This window comes from Apodemus sylvaticus, chromosome 13, assembly GCF_947179515.1.
Source record: "Apodemus sylvaticus chromosome 13, mApoSyl1.1, whole genome shotgun sequence".
Lineage (NCBI taxonomy): Eukaryota > Metazoa > Chordata > Mammalia > Rodentia > Muridae > Apodemus > Apodemus sylvaticus.
This window is the reverse complement of record NC_067484.1, coordinates 22508093-22531522: the sequence shown is the minus strand read 5'-3', so window position 1 is coordinate 22531522 and position 23430 is coordinate 22508093. Positions and strand designations below refer to the sequence as shown.

General features: G+C 45.5%; 1 protein-coding gene across 1 annotated transcript in view; it reads left to right on the top strand.

The window, feature by feature from the left end:
- Myo5b (myosin VB) overlaps window positions 1-23430 on the top strand; it is a 313010-nt gene that overhangs the window by 113031 nt on the left and 176549 nt on the right. Inside the window, exon 2 of the mRNA XM_052155754.1 lies at window positions 17834-17944. Within this exon, the coding sequence (XP_052011714.1) occupies window positions 17834-17944 (111 nt within the window). The remainder of the gene's footprint in view (window positions 1-17833; window positions 17945-23430) is intronic.

Sequence of the window (23430 nt, the reverse complement as noted above, 5' to 3'; positions counted from 1 at the left end):
GGGATTTGCACAGTGCTTGTTCCTTCTAAGCATGCGCCAACTCCTCCCTCACTGGCACTCAGATGATCATGAGCTTCCTCTGCTTTCTCTTGAATAAAGAGTTAAATGAGATATATTTTTTTTTTTGATGATGGCTAAATCTTCTGCCATTCCCTGCTGTGAACCCAACCCGCCTTCTGGCTTTACCTTGACTGCTCTGCAAATCCCTGGCTCCTCTCTGGTGTCTTTGCTCTTCTGCATTGCTCCTCAGAGCTCTCCTCCACTCTTCCTGCCTGAAATAGGAGCTCTGGTTTCATTTCTGCCTCCAGGCATTTTTGGCACACAGTGGTGGCCTTTTATCTGGCCCTGGGAGCTCCCTGCTCAGTCTCTCCCAGGCCTGGTACCACCCACCAGGCTTAACCTTGTGGTGATTTTCCGTAACTCTGTGGTGTACCACTTATTGGGTGCTGTCATTTGTATGCTTTGGGTAACTATGCTGTGAGCTCCCAACAGAAAAATCACATCAAAAAAGCCACTGTGCCTCAGGCTATCATTGCACACACACACACACACACACACACACACACACACACACACACACACACACACACACGAAGTGTTTCATAGCTGAAATCACATCCCCTTTGATACCGTTTGAGGCAAGACGAGCAACTCTACAGAGAAGTGAGCTGGTATCAACACCGTCCACTCCGTTCCCAGCTTCCCAGTACTTAGCGATAGGTCTCAGAGACTCTGCTGTGAGAGAGAGGTGCTCAGGGAAGCTTGGAAACCTTGGGATGGATCTAGTTGGAGCCTCAGCGAAACTGCATCCTGCCTTCTCCTCACAGGCAGTAGTGAGCAGCGGGAGTTTCATAATTCTTTCTTTTTGTAATGGTGCCTGATTATGTAAGGTGCCTTCTAGGGTTTCGTGTTGCCTCTGATACAGCGTGTTCTAGAAGTTAGCTGTTGTCTCTTCTTTTAAAAGACAGAAGCCCAAGACTTAGTGGCGTGTCACTGGATGGTCCCAACAGCCACAAGACTGTGCTACGAGCCCTGTTCTTTATGATCGTTCATGTAAAGGACTACAACAAACATGGATTCATATACATCTTTTACATCAAGGCTTCTTGAATCTTCACAGCCAATCTGTCAGCCCTAGAACTTCTCACAGATAAGGAAGGTCTGGAAGTGACAGGATCCTCAGAATTCAAGAATGTTGCATTAAAGGTAGAAGAGGAGCCGGGGTCAGCAGGAACAAACTCTGCCTAAGAGAATAAAACTTCAGCTGGACCCGAGAGTACCAATACCAGGGAAGAGGAACTAAGAAGGCACGCGGACTGTGAGAGAAGCAAGCACAAGCCAGGATGCACAGATAGGAGAGGGAGAAGCAGTGTTGAAATAGGTGGTTGGAGGTTCCACACAGTGAGCATCGCGATGACAGCAGTCCATCGCCAGGAGGGTCGTCGTACCAGATCATTAAATCTTACAGGAGCCTTATCCTATAAGTGATAGGGTGTTTTTAAGCACAACATTGGAAGATGAATTCTTTCCTGTTCTTGCTTTTCTATATTTTTAGGCAATACTAGAATCATTTCTATTAATACTTGAGCAGTAAATATATTTAGAGGTTTTTTGTTTGTTTCATAGCGACTGGGACTCGAGCCCATGTGTTGGTAGGATGGCCAGCTGCAGCCCCGAGCTGTCTTTATTACTTGCTTTTCTGGTTCTGTGATAAACACTATAACCAAGGCAACTTCTGCAGGGGGAGGAGATTGTTTGGGCTCATGGCTCCAGAGGGGTAAGAGTCACGGCGGCAAGTGGCATGGCAACCAGAGCAGGAAGTTGAGAATTCACGTCCTCGACTGTGATGGGTGAAACAGAAAGGACAACTTAGAGTGGGCACAGTTTGTATCCTTGCCCCACCCCCTTCTCTGACATGCCTTCTCCAGCAAGGCTTGATCATCTAAACCAGTGACTTTCAACCTCCCTAACACTGAGACCCTTTAATACAGTTCCTCATGCTGTGGTGACCCCCAGTTATAAAATTACTTCATCACTACTTCATATCCATAATCATGCTACTTTTATGAGTCATAGTGCCAAATACCTAAAGTATAGGCTATCTGAGATACAATCCCTCTTAAGAGGTCATGACTCACAGGTTGAGAACTGCTGATCTAAACCTCCCCAAACAGCTCTACCACCATAGGGGGACATTGCTCGTTCAGATCACACTTGCCTCCTGGAGTTTGTACCATCCTACCAACCAGGTGTTGCATGTGGACCTGGGTGGCTGGGATGGAGAAGGAACCAGTTTGCTGGTGTTGGGGTGTTTGACATTGCTGCTGTGAGCTGTGGCTCTGTCATAACCCGATGCTGTTCGTCAGCCCTGTATCTGCAGTGAATACAGACTGCACAGAACATCACTCACAGACACAGTGGGGGAGTGGCCTTTGTGTTTTCCCTGGGAACACTAGATCTAGAGACTCAGGACGCATCTCTATTTTAAAACTAAATGGTGTTGGAGGAAACAGCACAACTCGGGCTGTGTCTGTAACCTGGATAACTGAACAGCTGTCATGTGTATCTATTTTAAGAGCTAGATACCTGGTTGTTGAACTAGGGCTGTGTGCCTGTTCCAACGACTCTAGATACTGCACATCACACCTGACAGATGCTCACTGGTCACTTGGAACGTAGGGGATCTAGGGAGAAGCAAGAAGCATGTTGGACAATGGGGTTTATCACACTGTCCAGCGTCTCTGATCTTATCTGCCTTCAAAGCACTTCCAGGTTGAAGGTGTTCTCTTCTTGTAGTGTGTATGAGGCTGGAGTGCCTCTTCCATCACAGGTCCCCAGGGGTCACTGAGTTCTTCACAGGAGAGTGTAACTCAGACCCTGGCAAACAGCACCTCATCCTCACCTGGTGGTACCACTGCTCAGCTGACTGCAGGAAGGCGGCAGGCAACGGCGGCTTCTTTGGGGAACACAGAGTGCAGCCATGACTTCATTGTACAGAGCAGGGGATCTCGTTGGTCCCCTCATTTACTTAACCATGCCTCCTAGAGAGGTTTTTCATTCTGATACTTTTGTGGGGGGGGGGCAGAGAGGGCAAAGTTTTACATTGAGACAAGCTGCTTTTTCATTTGAGTTCTCATGAAGATGAACCCTCTCCCCAAGTCCCCAACAGTGGGGTGCATTTCATGGTGGCTTCTGCCCTTCATTCTTTTTCTAAGCTCTCCTTGGTCTCTTAGGTATAGAAAAGGCCAGATAGAGGCAGCCACCTTTTAGCTACACACCTGCTTCTCACCTGGACACAACAGAACATTTTATTTTATTTTTATTTTTATTTTTATTGGTTATTTTATTTAGTTACATTTCAAATGTTATCTCTCTTCCCGGTTTCCTCTCTGCACACCCTCTATCACATTTCCCCTCCCCCTGCTTCTATGAGGCTGTCTTCCTACTCACCTACCCCCTGACTTACCATTGTAGCATTCCCCTTTGATGGGGCATTGAGCTGCCAAGGCACCTAAATTGGGGAGCAAGGGCCTCCCCTCCCATTGATGCCAGATAAGGGAAGAGAACATTTTAGTGTCACTTCAGACTGCCTTTGTAAAAGGTCCCTTGCTAGAGAGGAATGTGAGGTGGCCATGGCCATCCCGGAAAGTCTGTGATTCACAGTGGCTCCATTTCCTGGTGTGTATACTAGATAGTCTCTGTAGAGAAGAGGTAGGTTTCAAAATGCAGACTGTTTCATTAGTAACACCCGTTCTGTATTTGTTTCAGAACCACAATGGGCATCAGAGGCATTTTTTAAAGGTCTTTGGGTCATACGAATACAAAGAGCAAATATCCTTGCTAGTTCCTGGCTCGCTAGTCAGTTGGTGGTGGTGATTCATCAGGCTTGTGTGTCGACTTTGGAGCACCTTTCTCCCGAGGTCTGAGGAGTCAGTGCTGTTACTGTGCCTGCTGCCAGGGTACCTAAATTGGATGCTGCTGCTGCTGCTGCTGCTGCTGCTGCTGCTGCTGCTGCTGCTGCTGCTGCTGCTTCTTCTTCTTCTTCTTCTTCTTCTTCTTCTTCTTCTTCTTCTTCTTCTTCTTCTTCTTCTTCTTCTTCTTCTTCTTCTTCTTCTTCTTCCCCTTCCCCTTCCTCTTCCTCTTCCTCTTCTTCCTCCTCTTCTTCTTCCTCCTCTTCCTCCTCCTCTTCCTCCTCCTCTTCCTCTTCTTCTTTGTTGTCATCATCATCGTCATTGTCGTCGTTGTCGTGGTGGTGTTTATGTTAAAATTCTGAATAAACTCGACATGAAAAAAATCCTCGAAAAGGCTCATAGTTGATGAAATACAATGCGTAGACGAAGAGGAGTCAAAAGCTGTATGTGTATCTTGAATTGGTAAGAATGGCAGTTTAGCAGTCTGGAGCAGTAATAAAAGAGTAAAATTAGCAGGAATACTCTCAGAAGCCAACTTTTAGAGACACTTTTTGAGCAGGGAGGATGATTGATGTCCTTGGTACCTGTCATTGTCGCTGTTCATGGGAAGAAGTGAGATCATGAAAGATGAAAGACTGAAAACCCTGTCCTCACACTGAAAATTTCCCATATACATTAATCTCTAAGACCTGATCTTCTAATTATACCGTTGTGCCTTTGTTCAGTACCCAAACGTCCTGCTCTATTGGGCGTGGGATAACTGTCAAAAGTCTGCAACACGGTCTCTAACAGCCCACTGGGTCTGGAGTCTCCATTTCTTCCCAGTGTCGTTCTGAGCCCCAATCCATGATGTCCTGGGTTGTCAAGACATGACTACCCACCCCATCCTTTTAGCCCTGGAACCACATTTCTTCCTTCTGCTCGTGTTTGTGACTCAGTTATCCTCTCAGCCTAGAGACTGCCCATCCCCCATCTTTCTGACGTAGACCTTTCCCTATCCATAAATCAACTTGACACCTACTTCTTCAGTGTGGTCTCTGCTGATAAATAGAATGAGGTGGGCCCCCGTTTTGTGATGTGGGTGCTGGTGTTGTTGAAGCAGCTTTGACTATGACAGCAGATGAGCCACACACTGTGGTTGAGCTTCTTGAAGAAGGTGGTGTCATTTATCACCATTCCCCATTACTATACACAGAACCTGTCACATCGAGGTGTTCACTAAGCCTTGTGGACAGTTGATTGGGGAACTGGAACCCATGTTCTAATCTGTAGGCCCCTGTCATTGGGGACTTGTAGAAGATAAAGGATGTTAAACAGCCTCCAGGATGGAATAGTTGAACGAATTGGGGTTGTGATTCTGCATTCTAAGGAAGGGAAGATTGAGAGCTGCCTTGAGTCCCAAATGCAAGTCTATGAGGTATTTAAGTTCTGAGACAGGTGATTCTGTCACTTGCAGACAGTCAAGAACATACCTGTGTGCTCCTGTGCCCAGATGCAAGGCGCCATTTCCTCTAAGCAACTGTTCAGACAAGAGAACTGTTTACCGCAGTCACTCTCATTGGCTACTTTGTTTCTATAGGTCAAGCAGAGTTGCTAGAAAATAGACCCAACACTGAAATAAGTCAGTGGCTATGCAGACTTTGGCTTAGCAAGTCCATATAAGGGAACAGGTTTAAAACAAGAGGAGGCAAGCAAATAACTTTAGGACTGGGGCATTCTGATGAGTGTTGTGGTGATCTTAAGACCATTTCTTCTGAAATAAGTCATGCGCTAGCCTTTTGTTACACAGGACAAAATCACCAAAGAAGAAACTTGCCTAGTGGTGTCGATTCGTACTGTTAGAGACCCTTGATGGAAAGAAAAAGAGCAGGCTCGGAATACTGTCCTAAGCAACTTAAATTGTTTAACATCACATTTTAAACATAACAGATTGATGACTTTAGGTATTAAGTTTCTCTACTGAGAGCCAACCCTAGCATTTAAGACTGCATATTGTTCTTACAGAGGACCTGAGGTTAGTTTCCAGCCAGCCATGTGGGACAGGTCACAACAGCCTGCAGCTCCAGTTCCAGGGCATCTTTCTTTTCTGGCTCTCCCCACTTCTCCGGTGCATAAACCCACATATGGGCACACTCGAGGACACACACACACACACACACACACACACACATATATTCTTCATTTTAAAAGAAAATGACGAAATCATGTAAAAATTGAAAAGCAGCTAGTACAGATACCCCCACTCCCCTTCCTCCTTTCAACTGTTATTTCTCCTGCAACCCACAGGCCATCTAATATCTCAGTTCTCTGATGTTGACATCTGTGTTTTGATCAGACACTATACTCTAACCCAGACTTGACTTGATTGGAAAGTTCGGCTTTGTGCTAAAGGATGGAAGCTGCTTCATTCAAACTTGCCTTCCTCGGTGGGCTGGGGAGACTTCAGGTTATCATGCTTGGCCTGCAGGCACTTCACTGAGCTCTTTCTCCAGCCCAAACTGATAATTTTATTGTAGCTTTAGAAATAAACTGCTTTTCATTGGTGGTATGTGTGCACGTATATACTTGGATGATAGATATGTCTACATGCATAGGAAGTTTCTATTCATTCATTTGCTGTCTTAGTTGCTGTTTTATTGCTGTAAAGCGACATTATGACTAAGGCAACCCTTATAAAAGAAATGATTTAATCAGGTAGCTTGCTTAAAGTTTTGGAGGCTTAGTCTGTTGTCATGGTGGGAGGCATGACACTGAACACGGCTTTGGAACAGGGGCGAAGAGCTACATACTGGTTTGTAGACAGAGTCACATTGAGCTTGATGTGGGCTATTGAAACCTTAAAGCCCTGGGCAGTCCTCATAAAGACTCTAAGAGAACACAAATTCCAGCCCAGGCTATTATATCCAGCAAAACTCTCAATCATCATAGATGGAGAAACCAAGATATTCCATGATAAAACCAAATTTACACAATATCTGTCCACAACTCCAGCCCTACAAAGGATAATTGATGGAAAATGCCAACACAAGGAAGGAAACTACACCCTAGAAAAGCAAGAAAGTAATCTTCCAACAAACCCAAAAGAAGATACCCACACAAATATAAAAATAACATCAAAAATAACAGGAAGCAACAGTCACTATTCCTTAATAGTGTTAACAACAATATTAGCAACAATGATAACAACAATGTTAACAACTGTTAATAACAATGGACTCAACTCTCCAATAAAAAGACAGACTAATGAAATATTTCTCATGTAAATCTTCAATTTTAGCAGAAAATGTTTGTACTTAATTAATTTAGTAATTTTTTTATGTCTACCATATGAGGTCCATTGTTATTCAAACCACGACACTCACCATCACTTCTTACTGTGATCAGGTTTGACACACAGCCTTTTCAAATGGAGGAATTTCAGTGATATTTCCATTTAGGTCACTCCAGTATCTCTAAACAATGTCTCCAGTGCTCAATTTAGATTTGGATTTATATTCAAATTCATTGGGAATAGTCATATAGGAGAAACCTAAATACATCTGCCAAGCAAATAGAACATGGGAAGTCTTGGATGTGTCAACACCAGCACATTTCTGCATAGTGATAGCTCTCAGTCCCAGCATCCCTGCAATTCCCATCTCTGACAGGTAGATCCTGGCATAAGCCAACTCCATATCATGATAGTCACTCTCCCTATTCAGCAAGCATGCCTTTTCCAGTGAATTGTTACTTGAGGACATTTTTTATACATTCTCTCAGGATGTCTGTGGAGTGGTGAATTTTATTTTTGGCTACAATGGAGACTCAGTTCTTTTTTAACTTGAGATATAGATATAAAATATGAATTAAGCTTTTCTTGGGGATAAACAGGGAAGCTAAGAGGCTTGGCTTACTGTGGGCCAGAGAGGAGTTGAGCAATAAATGGGAAGCAGGGCATTTGCATATCCCTCCGCTGTCTTGTGGGCACGTGGTTCTGATGGGATTTGGGGTTGTGAGGTGCCTTTCTCAAGGGAGCGTCCACAAGGTATCATATGCAGGGTTTGAGAGTTTGCATGGTGGTAACCATAGCCACTAAATAGTCCCTGTGTGCCAGATACAGTGCTAAACCTTTTATGTACATGTTGAGTCCTAGCAACAGCTCTGACAGAGCACTTATTTCCTGCTTTACAGACAAGGAAGTTGAGTTGCAGAAGTACAGAATCCCACATGTTGATAGTGAAATTCCTTACCATTCAGTTTTTTGTTTTTAAACTTCCTTATTAAGGGAAGATTGCTAGCAATTCTCCTGTGGGGAGTTAACTTCATCTTTCAGAAGGTAGTGGCTCAGTACATAGACGCTATTTTGAAAAATCAGTGATCGTGGGAATGAGTGGGTGAGTTTCCACTCAGCTGGCACAGGGCCTACTTTTTCTTACCTAAACTTAAGAATTTTGGAGACAGTGGAATGTGACCGGCTTTCTGTAAGTAAGGCGAGGCTAGGCGTCTTCATATTTCCTAAAACTCGTGGCTGCTACAGCCAGGTTCCAGGTCACTTGGGAGAGTGCCCATTTGGTGATTCTGAAACAGAATCACTGACTTAGTTTCTATTAATTTCCAACCTTTCTTTACTCTCCTTCTATGCTGGGTCAAGCAGGAAATCATCACAGAAGATGCTTTAGCCCACAGATCAATAGTTAAGGGTGTTTGCCTGAGCTAGTAGAAGAACTGACCTTCAATATCTCCATCCTAAGGAGTCCAGGTTCGTTTACCCAGAGGATCTAGCGTCTCTCAGTCCTAGGTAGTCTGCTCTCCCTCCTCCTGGGATTGGAAAAGCCACTCTGGTACTTTTTTTTGCCAGGTGTTTAGAATGGTTAGTCCCCACTGTTAACTTGAGTGGATATAAGATGATCCTGGAGACACACCCTGGCTGTGGTTGTGAGGGTGTTTCCAGAAAGGCTTGACTGAGGAAAAAAGACCCATCCTGAATGTGGGTGGTACCATCTCCTGGTCTGGTGTCCGGAACTAGCTCCTAGTCCATCTGTCTGAGCTTGCTAAGTATGGAGGCGATGTGACCAGCTACCCCATGCTTCTATTGGATTCCCGTTCCTAGCATGATAGACTGTGCTCTCAAACCATGAGCCAAAATAATCTTTAAGTTTCATTATCGTGTATTTTATCACAACAGTGAGAAAGAAAACTAAAGGGGCTGGAGAGATGGTTGTGTTTGAAGAGCACAGACTTCTCTTGCGGAGGATCCGAGTTCCCTTTATAGTACCCAGAGTTAGAGGCTTGTAACTGCCTGTAACTCCAGCTCCAGGGGATCTGAGATGTTCTTCTGTTCTCCTTAGACACTGAACCCTGATCCATAAACTACATATGTATAGAGATACATATGTATATGCATAATTTTAAAAATTAAAATAAATATTGTAAAAACTAAAAGGCAAACAATACAGATGGCACCCTTTAGTGGTTATTTCCCTCGGAAACTGATAGTTCAGCCTATTAACTCATTTCTATGCTGGTGACTTACGTCTTTCGAGCAGGTCCTATGCTCTAATTCAGACTTGCTTAACTGCAGATGTTTGGCTTCTGTGCTCCATGAGGGATGGAAGCTGATTCACTCAAACTTACCTTCTTTAATGGGCCCCAGATGGAATTTATGCCTGGTGCTGGCTACTTTCAACACAATCTTTAGTCATTTGGGAAGAGGAAACCTCAATTGAGAAAATGTCCCCACTAGATTGGCCTGTGGTACATTTTCTTTTTCTTTTTCTTTTTTGTTTGTTTTTGTTTGTTTGTTTGTTTGTTTGTTTGAGACAGGGTTTCTCTGTGTAGCCCTAGCTGTCCTGAAACTCACTCTGTAGACCAGGCTGGCCTCGAACTCAGAAATCCGCCTGCCTCTGCCTCCCAAGTTCTGGGATCAAAGGCATGTGCCACCACCGCCCGGCTGTGGTACATTTTCTTTGTTGTTGATTGATGTGGGAGACCCAGACCACCATGGCATTAGAAAAAGCAAGATGAACAAACCAAGAAGCAGCCATTTTTCTTGGCCTTAGTATCAGTTCCTGCTTCCAGGTTCCTGTCCTGCTTGAGTTCATGCCCTGATTGCCCTCCGTGATGGATTATTCTCTGGAAGTGTATGATGAAATAAACCTTTACCGCCCCAAATTGCTTTTGATCATTGTGTCTTATCATCGCATTAGAAATCTAAGACGTGTCCCACACTAACTGCTCACTGACTGCTCCCCGCTCTCAGAAGCTCCCTATCCCCAGATTGGGTTATGTGACTGGGTGGTATTTAGTTACAACACCAAACACAAAAGAATTAGGTGATTTTTCTTTGGACCCCAACACAGATAGGAGTGGGCAGGCAGAGATTCTCTGCCAGGTTAAGGCACCGACCCCCTTTCTGGCCTTCTTGGGAAGCACAGTCCAGACCATTTTGCTTTAGACCAAAACTTCATTGCACCCGAATTGTCAGTGTACCTGATGTGTAACAGAACCCCCCTGGGGCTTAGCTTAATGCCTTCACACCTTTTTTCATATATAATTACGTGATACCTTATTTATATAAAATACCTACCCAGCAGGATTTAGACCCCCCTCCCCAGGAAGATCAGTCATTCTTTCTCTAGGAGGGTCAGAGAGTGGAGGACTTGGAGGCAGAGGCTGGGGTCTTTGATCCAGGTCTGCAACCCCCCTCCCTACACATCCAGTGCTCAGCAGCCTGGGTAGATTGTCTCTATGTCTAACGATCTGGAGTCTTCTGTTGGAGTGATTCTCCTGCTCTCATCGACTTGGACTTGAGACTCAGTCGAAATGATTAAAGGACTCCACATCAGTTACCTTAGCACGAGATAGCATTAGTAATGCCTGGAGGAGAGGGTTTTAAATGCCTGTTGTTCTCTTACTGCTCTGAGGCTCGCCCGAATACCGATTATAATTATGTGTGTTCATTCGTCATTTGGAAAGTTGGTTTGGGCTTTTGTTGTTCTAACGTAATGTTCTGGATCTACCTCCCTGGAGATTTAATTATTCAAATGTGGGGCATGGCTGTTAGTGCCCCTGTGTTTTAAAGATCTACAAATAGTTCTTATCTATCAGCCAGCACCAAGAACCACTTCTCTTGGTTTTTGGAATGAAAGGGGCAAGATCCACTTACTGAACTTAAGACAATGTGTAGCTGCTTAAGAATGGAGACCTGAAGACTCTGACGTAATGGAAGTACTGGGCTTATCTTCCCGATTGGTATTTATCTAGGATCTTACTACAATCCTGCTTTCCATATGCGACATTCATCCCTCGATGTTCATCTGAGGATGCTTGCCCTGTGCAACAGCCCAGTCATGATCACTAAACTGTCTCGTAGAGCCCAGACACCTTCCACAGTGCCTCGCCACATGCACATGTGTACACATGGACAGATGGTGTGCTCTTGCAGACACGTTTGCATTTCCCTGCAACCTTTTGGCGAGTATGAGGGTAGAGGTATGCCTCTGGACACGTGGGGATTGCTGAGGCCCCTCTGAGTGGTTACTCCAACACAAATTGCTTGTGCAATGGTTTCATCTGGGAAACTTCCAAACCACTACCCGAGTCCAAGCCCAGAGGGTGACGTAGACAGTCTAGGGTGTTGCCTGCCTTGGGAATTAGCAAGCTCTCCTTGTGACTGTACTGTGCAGCCGGAGGGAAGTGCAGAGCACTGTTGTCATAGGCAGCCACTCTCTACCTGCATGTGGGGCTGTCCCTGGAGACAGAGGAAAGGAGCAAAGGCCCAGAGAGCAGTGCAGTGCTGTTTAACATTGGATGTGGGCATCCCTAGTTAATATACGGGCTCTTTCCCAACTCGCCTCTTACTGGTTACTTAGGCCAGACTTGCCACCTCATTTGCTTTGCATAAAGAACCTGAGCTGGAGAGATAGCTCAGCGGTTAAAAGCACTGACTGCTCTTCCAAAGGTCCTGAGTTCAAATCCCAGCAACCACATGGTGGCTTACAACCATCAGAAATGAGAACTTCTTCTGGTGTGTCCGAAGACAGCTACAGTGCACTTAGATATTATAATAATAAATAAATCTTAAGAAAATAAAGAACCTGAGCCTTGTTAAAATACAGTAGTGATGGGCTCTCTAAGTGCAGTTAGCTTACGTAAGCGGGTTTATCATGGCCAGTCTGCTATCTTCCATACAGTAACCTGTTAGAGCTTAGATTTGAGAGGAATTCCTTAAAGGTTGGAAAACTAAGATACACGTCAGAGGCCGCAGGTGACCCGGTGGTAAAGCACTTGTCTAGCATTTCTCATCCATCAATCCCTCACTCCCTCACCTCCACACTGCCACCCACACACAATTCAGAGCTGTTTCTATCTAACTCCTAAGATAGATCAGTAGTTAAGAAGACTTACTGCTTTTGTGCAGGGCAAAAATTTGATTCCCAGCATCCACACAGTGGCTCACAACCACCTCTAGCTCTAGTTCCAGGGGGTTCGAGACTCTCTTCTGACCTATGCAGATGTCTGCATAGGAACATGGCCTCTGGCACATAAACTCAGGCAGCCACATACCCATACCCATAAAAAAGCAGATAGGTTTCCTGAAAACATGTTGTTACAGCTTTCCTATAGATTGATAAGTAAAACATATGATGAGGATTTGCATGCACCATAGTGATTGTACCCCTTTAGTACAGCAGTGGGGGGGGGTTCTTTGTAGGAGGGGGAGGATTGATGTTCGTATTTTACATCATTTCCCCTTCTCTTTTCTCCTTCTAACCCCTCCTATGTTCCATCCCCTTTCAAATTCATGGTCTCTTTAGTTATTGGTTTATATATATATATATATATATATATATATATATATATATATATATATATGTATATATATATATATATATATATGTGTGTGTGTGTGTGTGTGTGTGTGTGTGTGTGTGTATGTATGTATATTCGTTGTATATATGTGTATTTCATGTGTATGTTTATATGCATATTCCTTAATACACAAATACAACCTGCTCAGTCTATAATGTTTCCTGTATGTATAGGGTATCAGGGCTGACCACTTAATATCAAATAACCAATTGTGGGCTCTTCTCTGGGGAGGACCATTTCTCTTTTCCCTTGGCTCCTTCTGTTACCATGAAAGCTGGTCCTCAGGGAGGTGAGGCAAATTCCGGCTCCAGTCCTCTGGGTCTTGTATCTGTAGTGCATGATGTCTTCAGCAATAGGGACTTACCTTCCATCTCTGGGGGCAACTAAGGGCTGTAGCCCATAATACTTTGGAAGTCTCTTGAACCATCCTGACCGACATCTCAAAAGGAGGATTCTCATGCTTGGTGTTAGGGTTTTGTTTACCAGCTTGTGGCTCTTGTGGGTAGCATTGTTAATCACATGGAAAGATTTCATCTATACTGTATATGTATGTGTATATGCAGACATGTATGTGTATATGCGGACATGTATGTTACATGTAATTTTAGGTAGGTAGATAATAGTACGCTTCTTTATAACTTTTCCATACATCCTTACTGAATTATATCTCTCCATTTAAACCTTCCCCTCTAATCGCCTGTATCCTGCTTCTCCCTTCTCCTTGGCTCGACCCTCCCCCAGGCTCTCCCCTCCCCCAGGCTCTCCCCTCCCCCAGGCTCTCCCCCACCCAGTCCCTTTGTACTGCCTTGTTTCCACAGCTACTCCAGGTTTTATATTCACATTGTTTTAAAAGGGAGGGAATGTGCGGAATGTAATTCTAAATCACATCTAGTGCACTCTGCCTAGCTGTGTAGCATCTGAGTCACTATGAGAGGAAATGTCGCCTTCAAATTCCCCTCCCCCCCAAAGCTCCATCACACCTGGCTGTCCCCACTTCTTAGGTCTTTGCTAGTTACGGTGCACTTGTCTCTCCTTTTCCGGCTTGTGTGTCTCCTCCTTTGCTGTCTATTTTGTGCTGATTATACTTTGTACACATTTCAGAGACTATGTTTCATCACATGGGAAAAGTGGGGGGTTGTTCTGCAAAGCTAGACCGCAAAGTTGGATTATCATTAAATTACCTCTGAACATGCTGTAAAATTACCCATTGTGTGTGCTACATGTGCTGTTGGGTTAATGACCCTGTTTGGTAATTTGTAGGAGCTTCGAGTGGAGAAGCCACAGAGGATATGAGTGTAAAACTCAGGAGGCAGGAGGAGGGCGGCCTGCAGATGTAACCACCCTGTGTGCAGAACAGAGAAGTGTTGTTCTGAGTTAGCAGCAAACTGCTGTAATGTTGGGCTTCCGCACAGGCTATTGTTGGAGGGAGACTGAGAGACTTTACGGCAGTGTGTGGCACATAGCTGCACAGGTTAGGTGCCAAGTGTAACTGGATGTGAGTCTGACTTTTGCTTGATAAGATCTGCATATGTAATGTCTTCCTAAAAGCCACCTAAGGCTGTAGCTGTCAGAGTCTTCTCTCTCAGCTGGCATTATCTCCCCTGCCCTTCCTGTCTCTTCTGTGTTGACCGAGTAACTATTCCTCTCCGCAGGAGTCATCCTATCAGGGAATGGGCCCTACTCGGTAGGTTCCTGAAGCTCGGGGAGTGGTTTCCATGTTGGTCCTTGACTGTGATGGTGCTCAGGGCACTATGATTTAAGTAAAACCAGCTTCCCCCATAAGTAATGTTCCATTTCTTAATCACTAAGCACATCCACTAGATACGCTGGCCCTAAGGATGCGGGGGGGGGGGGGGGGGTGCTCAGTAGTGCACCTAGAAGATCTTGCAATAATGAGATGAAACTTGAAGGAAATGACTGTGAAGCCAGAAAGCAAGCCAATCAGAGACAGGTTTACTGTGGCTTCTCAAGGGCTGACTCTGTGATGACAGTGATGACAGCCTTCAATGCAAAGACTTTGGAACTGGGACTCTGTCCATATACATTATGCATATCTATTATACATAGACATTACACATTATGCATACACATACACAGATACACATACACATTCACATACATATAATATATATATAACATCATATACATATCATATATATCATATACATTTTCATATTCATACATACATCAATATACACATCAATGTACATATCCATATACATATCCAAATACATATTCATGTACATATCACGTACATATATACACATACACATACATGAGGGCTGGACTGACTCAAGGAAACAGCAGGTACAGAACGGAGTTGACCCTCTTTTCTGTCAAAGTCATAGATTACATATTTTAGGCATTGGGCCATAGGATTCTTGACAGCTCAGTCACTGGCGTGTGAAATAGTAACATGTAAATGAGGAACCACGTCTATGTTCCAAAATTAGCCCTTTTTGAAATGTTTCCTGTTATTTGAATATCAGGCTTTTGAACCGTGTGTTTGAAAGTTAAAGGTAATTTGTAACTCGTGGGTCATACACAAACAGGCATGGTTCCAGGTGCAGCCCGCAGCTCTGGTTTGCTGATGCCTTTGCAGAAGCAAGGCTGTGTGGGAACATGCTGTCAGGACAGACATTAGTGGCTAGCTATGCGGGTCTCGAGCGAATATGTCTGAATAGAGACTGGGGTTCTACATTTCTAGAGTGGCTCCGGCTGACAGTGACATCAGATCTCTCATATGGAGGGAGGAGAAAGGAGCCAAATAGACAGTCACAAGGGTCTCACTATGCCCTGGCACTTAGGAGACAGCAGTGATCTTTCTGCCCACTGGGCCCTTCCAGCCTGCTGCTCAGGAAGGAGAGAGATAGGCAGAAAGATAAGCTCACACATTGTAGACATACACAGCGGGAGCCTGGTGAAGTGAGTTCTCTGCTGTGCTGGGGCAGGGAGGAGCACAAGACAAGAACAGCCAGCAGAGAGACCAGGAGTTCTCGCTGAGCTAGGCCAGGTCTCTCCTGGCTCATCCCCTCGCTCAGTCCCTCCTGGGGCCTCTGTGCTTCTCAGCCATCTCGCATTCTGTGCAATCTTTGTAGGCCCTGTCTGAAATGTAAGGTCCATTTTGAGTAAGTTTCCGGTGTACTGCTGGAGGGAGCACAGCGAGTCAGTGGGTCTGTGGCTGAGGAAAGGCACTGACTGAATACTCAGAGCATCTTACGGCCTATTGCAGCTGGTTAGGCTGCGGCCTCCAAGGACAGTGGCAAAGTTAAGCAAAAACACCAGAGGAAAGAAGAGGTGCTGGCAGCGGCGGAGGGAAAGGCTCCACTTCCCGGGGGAACTTGGTCCTGTGCAGTGCTCTTCTGACTGCCCTGCCCTGCCCTGCACTGTATCCTATTCTCTGATGTGCTACAAATACCCAGTGAGGTGGGGCTTGGGGCACAGAGAATATGACTCCATGGATCTATTTCTTAAGTTAAAAAGAAATGACTGGTGGTCAACCCTAGGTTGGGATGTCAAGGGATATATTGTCATTCATGTTCTGACCCTGTCACCGTAGGACTTTGCTCACTGGTGAATTAGTGTGATATCCTTTTATAAAAGAATAGTTAGTGTATACTAGGAACAAATCATGGGCTTAAGGGGAAAGAAAGGCAAGACCCAAAGAAAGCCAGCTGGTTATAGTCCACAGCAGGTGACTGCCCACGTGAGTTACACTGACTTGGGGACACAGTTCAACCTTTGGTCCAAAGGTCCATTTACGGTTCGTTAGGATCATTATGTGACATAGCCATGTAGTGTATACACAGGTGCACACAGATGGCTTCTAAAGCAAGCAGACCCTGTAGAAATCTCTTACCTGAACAGCAGTTCAGCAGTTTGTCTGGCCTCTAGGTCAAATGTGAGATCAGAATGGATGGCAGAGGGTCTGGCTGCAGCTGTTTTCTGTGCCAAATGCATGTGCCCCTCAGGAAGTGTCATGTCACCCCAGGCCCTGACTGACTTGCTCTGTGGTTAACCTAGACTTGTTGATTGTAAAGTTGTCTGCATATCGTAAGGTAACCAGGACTGAGAGTCAATGGTGATTAATGATTGAAGACCACTCCGTATAACAGGAATGGTATGTCTTCCCTGCCAGACCAGACGGGATTGAATGACTTTATTTACAGTGTAGTGCTGGGGAGAGAATTATTTTGTAATGTTCTGACTTAGAGAATGTACAAGTTAACTGTTGCATTGGTTGCTCTCATGTGGCTGTGACCGGCCTGGAGGAAGCAACTTGAGGAAGGAGAGGTGTTTTGCTTCCTTGTTTTAGAGATCTCAGGCCTCACAGCAGGGCAGGCATGGCAGAGGGCAGAGCAACTGAGATCACAGTCACAGCCATAGGAGTGTGTGGCTGAGGCCGTTGACATCTTGGGGGACCACACAATAAGAAGATGGTAACTGGGTGGGGAATGGGGCAGGTATAACCTTTACAGCCCCCAAGCCCCAGCTAGTCCACTAGTGCCATACTTCCACACAGGCCCAACCTCCTAAAGGGGCCCATGGCCTTCAGCATTTAGTGGCAACAGGACCCAAAATCATTTAGAATATGAATCTGCAGGAGATATATTAGATTCATACCATTAACAAGGAGCCTTTGACTTGTGGTCATTTCTACAGAATGTATAGTATCAGAGCAGAGTGACCTGAACTCCAAAGCATTGCCGTACTTCTTGTATTTGGCCAGTATTGTTTTGTTGACTATAGCATGCCCCATCCTTCTGACTGCTGGTCTGTGTCTTTAAAAGGACAGTGTAAAGCCATCACAGTTAGAGCATGGGATGCTCAGCTGTCACCCCAGCAGAATGTTAATTTCACTGTCACATTCCCTTAAGATTGAGAGGGTGCTGCTTTAAATGAATCCCATGAAATATTGATTATTTATAATATTAGATCATCTCACATCTTTGAAAGGGAGTTACGTGTCGCTGTAAAATATTTTTCCAGCAAACCCTTCATAGACACTGACACATGTTTAGGAGTTTGGATCCTTTGGGTTGTATCTAAGTCTTTTCCTTCTCATCTTTCAGTACACAAGGGTCTGGATCCCTGACCCCGATGAGGTGTGGCGCTCAGCTGAATTAACGAAAGACTACAAAGATGGGGACAAGAGCCTGCAACTCAGACTGGAGGATGACACGGTAAGTGCTGGCCCTTAGGGTGGGGGTCTGAGCTACAGCCTGATTGGATCTGATAGTGAATTGTGGCCTTCGGTTTGTCTGCCTGGTGGAGCTTTAGAACTCCAAATGCATCTTTGTCACTGTTGGTGATAGTGGAAGTGTGAAACCATGAGCCTGCTCCATGGATGTCACATAAGAAACAAGAGCTAGCCTATTAGCAGCTGGGACTCCAGTGGTAGCTGACACAGGAGTCTGTGTTGGAGTGAAGAGGCCGGGTATGCTGTAAGATGAGGCCTTGTTAGGGGGGACAGTAGAGCAGGTGGTGGGAGCCCGAGCTCGACTAAGGGCAGGGAGTGTTTATGCAGGGTGCTGCTCGTGCCCAAACCCCAGTGTTGCATGTGGACCAGGGAAGGAAGGTAAACCATTGAACCTGGGACCCTGGTGGCCTCAGGCAGAGGTGAGAGGTAGCCATTTCATACAAGATGTACACAGGGAGGCTGGTTGTAAACAAAGTAGAGGGCTGACATGAAGAACTGATTTTGAGACAGACAGACAGACAGACGGGTAGGCTACAGAGCAGGCACAGAGTGGATGGAAGGTCTGTGTTGGGTGAACTCCAGTGCCTAGAATGCCTGGATTGGGTCCTTTAGTTGTGAATTATTAACTGCCTGCTGTTGTTCATTCTTCAAAGCATCGTGTTCTGCTTCCCACTCCTAATGGTTGGTTGAACAACCTGTTGATTGAACATTCTCCAACCACCAACCCTTTCTGTAGAACTTGGAGCGTGTCGCTGAGAGTGTAGGATTGGGGCAGCTGAATCTGAGTTGGTTGGTGGTGTCCTTCACCTCCTAGCTGACAGGCTTTGCTGGTCTAGTCCTCTCTTGGTTTTGAAGGAAGAGATAAAACCATCAGCAGATGGAGTCTTATTGGCTGTGTTGAATAACTTCCAACCCCATACCCGAAACAAAATGAAATTAGTTCACCCACTCGAATGGAGTACCTTCTACTCCAACATACTTCATTTCAGTTGGCCCTTTTGAGTGGGTAGGTGTTTTAAAAGCTGTATGGAGGCAGTGGGGAATGATCTGTCATGTTGCTAAAACAGCAGATGCTTGTGTCCCTGACTACACACAGATTTGGCCCTGCACGATGAATTCTGGGAAGTAGCTGCCCATGGCCCATCTTAGCCTCTCTGGCTATAGGACTGGTCACTCTGGAACCTGTCAGCATAAGCTCTGGGCATCTGAGTCTCTGTCTGTTGCCCATGGGTTACGCTGACCCCGAGAGTGACTGAGCACTGTACACTTGAGGCAGGGCAGAGACGCCGCATGGGTGGATGCTGAATGTCTGAAGAGCATTCCTGTGAGGCTGAAGCCATCCTGTGTTCACAGGGTGGTCGACCTCCCAGCCCAGAGTAAATTGCTGCTGGTTTTAGGACAGAAGCAAAGAGAAAAGTAGGCAGGTTTTTCTGCTAAAAAGCTGCATTCCAACCTTGGGCTCCTAGCAGGACCGTGTGCTTTGCAGCCAACGGCTTCCTCTGCTAAGGTATTCATCTAAGACGCCCCTCCCCACTTTTGCTCAGTTATGCCCTCTAGTAAAACATGTAATGTAAGTGTAGCCATGTGACCCTTCCTTAAGTGAACAATTCAGTGTCACTGACACTGGTGCAACTGTCACCGTGCTCCCTTTCCATACGCAAAACTGGAGATAGCCTCGACTAAATACCGGTCCAGTCTTTTATCACCTGCCACAGTGCTTACTTCTGTCTCTGGCTGCACTCGGTGGTGCTTCATACCAGCAGGATCATGCAGTATTAGTGCCTTTTCCATCGGCTTAGGTCCACCTAGCCTAACATCCCATCTTGCAGCCAGTGAGAGCATGGTGACTTCTGTGAAGAAAAAGATAGTGTCATCTGTCTTTTTTCTCCCTAGAGCCAAGATGAGTATAAGGTGCACGTGGGCTGATACTTAGCCTCGTATCGGTCTCTGCCTTTAGACCATGCTGGGCATTTCGCAGATGCTAACCTTGGCTTGACAGAGCCGCCTCTCCTCTCCATGCCTTGACCAGAGTAGAGCCCAGCGCAGGTCAAGGGCTCTCTCCCCACCGCCCGTGCAAGCTGTTCCACTGCTGCCCTCTGCTGGCGGAAAACTCCCCGCCTGTGCACTTTTACTTTGTGTCCCAGCTCAGGATGAAGTGCTGAGCAGCCTTAGTGAGTGCTTCCTGTGTGTGCACACGGGTGTGGGTGTGAGCGTGTGAGCGGGAGGCTTCTGAGACAGGCAGAGAGAGGCGTGCTGTCCCCGCGCTGTGACACATCTCAGCCTAACCAAGTGGGCTCAGAGCCGAAGTAGAAAGACCTGCAAAGGCCCAGTTACTGAGCGTGCCTTAAGTCTCTCGAGCACTTTCATTAGTTTGAATATTTAAATAACTATGCAAAGGGTAAAGCTGTCTGCAGCCCGGTCCATCCTCCACCCCACTGCCAGTGTAAGGAGGCGGCATCTTTAAGCACGCCTTGGCCTCACCTCTGTAGGAACACATCAAAGAGCAATGAAGCTTGCTCCCTATCTATCATCATTCTCTCTGCGTCCTGTTGTAGGGTCACAGATACTTGGGTGAATCTCTTTGAGGCCAGGAGTATCTGTGATGTGGGACTCTGATAGTAATGTCAAATCCAAGTTCTCCTTGTCAATGGCCAAAAAAAAATTTCTACTCTTAACCTTGCCTCCCCCACCCCCACTCCCCTGCCCCTCCCCTCCCCCAGCTCCCCTGCCCCTCCCCTCCCCCAGCTCCCCTGCCCCTCCCCTACCCCCAGCTCCCCCTGGACACTGGCAAGCTGAAGAGTCTATGGCCTGGAGTGCTGAGTTTGCAATTCTCACCTCTCTTCTGCTGTGCTTGGAATTTTACTCCTTATCAATTTTCTGTAACCAATACCACTAGCTTATTTGTGAAATTTTTTTTTCCCAAAAAATGTTATATGTGATTGTCTCTTCCTGCCTGGTAAGGTCTTCTGAGAGAAGAATCATCTCGGAAATGATGGAAAGGCTGTAGACAGGGTTTGAGTTTAAAGCTTTCCAGTTTGCAAATCAAAGAGCGGGATGGGAGGGGCACTTAGGTCGGGAGGCCTGGCAGAGTCCTGTGGTGCCACTAACTCGGCAGGCGACAAGGTCAGGTGCCCCACGAAGGTGCCTGAGGGCCACTGTTAGGGAGCAGTGAAATCTTCAAGAAGGTCTGTTACAAGGGAAGTTGGTTTCTGGGCATGTGCCCTGGAGGGAAGCGTTGAGCTCCTGCCCCTTCTCCTTTACCTCACCATCCTGGCTCCACCGGGCTAAGCAGTTCTGCTCTGCCATTCCTTCTCTGCCACAAGTTTCCGCACTGCTGCCAGCCGTAAAAGAATGGAGGCAAGTGATTGTCACCAAAACCTCCAAAATCCCAGGCCCAATTCAGCCGTTCTTCTTCAGAAACTGAGGACCTTGGGAGTTTTATTCAGAAAACTTAAAAGTTACCAACTACAGAGTTTCAGGAGCTGGAGGCTGGCCTTCAGCAGTCCCCAGTTCCTTGTTCCACCTTCTAGAATTTTTGTCTATATCCTCTCCATGGTAATTGTCAAGTAATTTACTGTGTGGAGAAAGTTTGCTGCAAAGCTTTTAAAGAGTCATATGATACCACCAACTCAGAATGCAGTATTGATAAATTTGGGGAAAAACAATTTAGCAGGCCAGGTGTTGGGGCTCACACCTTTAATTCAAGTACTGGGAGGCAGAGGCAGGTGGATCTCTGTGAGTTCGAGGCCAGCCTAGTCTATATAGTGGATTCCAGGATAACCAAGGCATGCAAAGACCCTGTCTCAAGAAGAAAAAAAAAATGAATGAAAAAAGAAGACCCAGCAGAATATGACACACCTACACAAAAGTCACACTAAGAGAAATAATGATATTTCGGAGACACCACTCTAGATAGACGTGTAACATGTACTCATTCATTCTTTAACACGTTTTTTAAAATGCCCGGCATGCTGTGGCAGTCGCATGCTGTGGCAGCCGGCTAGCCATCCGTGCAGACCCACGCTGCTTCCGTCTTCACTGATGTCACATTTCCAAGTCTGTGTTGTGGCTAACTGGTGAGATTGTCCTTTTAGGCCTTGAAGGCAGAGCTTATTAAGGAACATGTGTCAATGTGGGACACTGCGTTCCTTCATCCCGTGAGGGTCTTGACAGCGTCTGCAGGTCCTGGCTTATGTGATGGGGCTATCTGTGCTGTGGGCTTGCTTTCTCTGAGATGGAGGCTTTGTTTAGCAAAGGCTGTCTTTGAACTTGCAATCATGCTGTCTCTGAGGAGTGCTGTTTCACTCACAGACACACGCCCCACACTGCACCCAAATGGCTGACTCTGAAGTCTTTGTTCGCGGTCAGTAGTTTTCATGTGTCCTCTATTTGTTGCTTATGCTGTGTTTGTTTCTTGTGCCCACTTTCTGTTGGGGTCGTCTCTTCTTGACTTTTGTCACGTGATGTAGAAACCTGTGCCCTTCTCAGTTTGTCTTTGCCAGTGATGTGCTTTGTGGCAGTTTTAAAGTTATTTATAGTGACACTCATATGCGTTTTCCTACATGTTGCTGGCTTTTGTGTCCTTGGCCCTAAAACTTAAAATGTTTGCTCATTTTTCCTTTTTTTGGCTTTTTCTCTTCATTCCACTTAAAATTTTTGTTTAAGAGTAGACCCCTGGGCTGGGGAGACGCCTCAGCCATTAAAGGCCAGGCTCACAACCAAGCATGAAAGAGTAGAGCCATGACTTCCCCCTAAACGTCTATTTAGTTTATTTACCAGTGTTAAATGATATTTTTACCCATTTATTTACAGTTTTAGTGTAGTATACAAGTCTCTGTATGTGTGTGCATTTAAGTTCTTCTGTTATATTTATTTAGTACTTTAATTAGCACATACCTTATAACAGGGTCTTACAGATACCGCTGATAATGGTATATTTTCTTGAAACTTAATCAACAGAATATGGTGATGCATACTCTTACTGCCAACACTTGGAAGGTTGAAGCAGGAGGATGATTGGGAGTACTGGATCACCCTTATATACATAGTGTGAAGGCAGCCTAGGCTCCATAAAAGCAATGTCTTGAGGAGGAGGAGGAAGGGGAGGAAGAGGAAGAGAAGGGGAGGAGGAGAGGAGGAGGAAGAAAGAAAGACTTCAGAGCATGCATATACACTGAACACATTCAAACAAGCATAGATTTAGACTGAAAGCTTGGTGTATAGATATATGTATATATGCACACACACACACACACACACACACACACACACACACACACACATAGTTTTATTTTACTTTCCTGATTTTCTTCAATCACATTTTCTTTTTAAAAAATATTTTTTAAGTTCTTGAGATATAATTATCATTTTCTCTGTCCCTTTCTTCCCTCCAAATCCTCCCATATACCCCTTCTTGCTGTCTTCCAAACGTATGGCCTCTCTTTTCCTTAATTGCTATTGAGTACACAC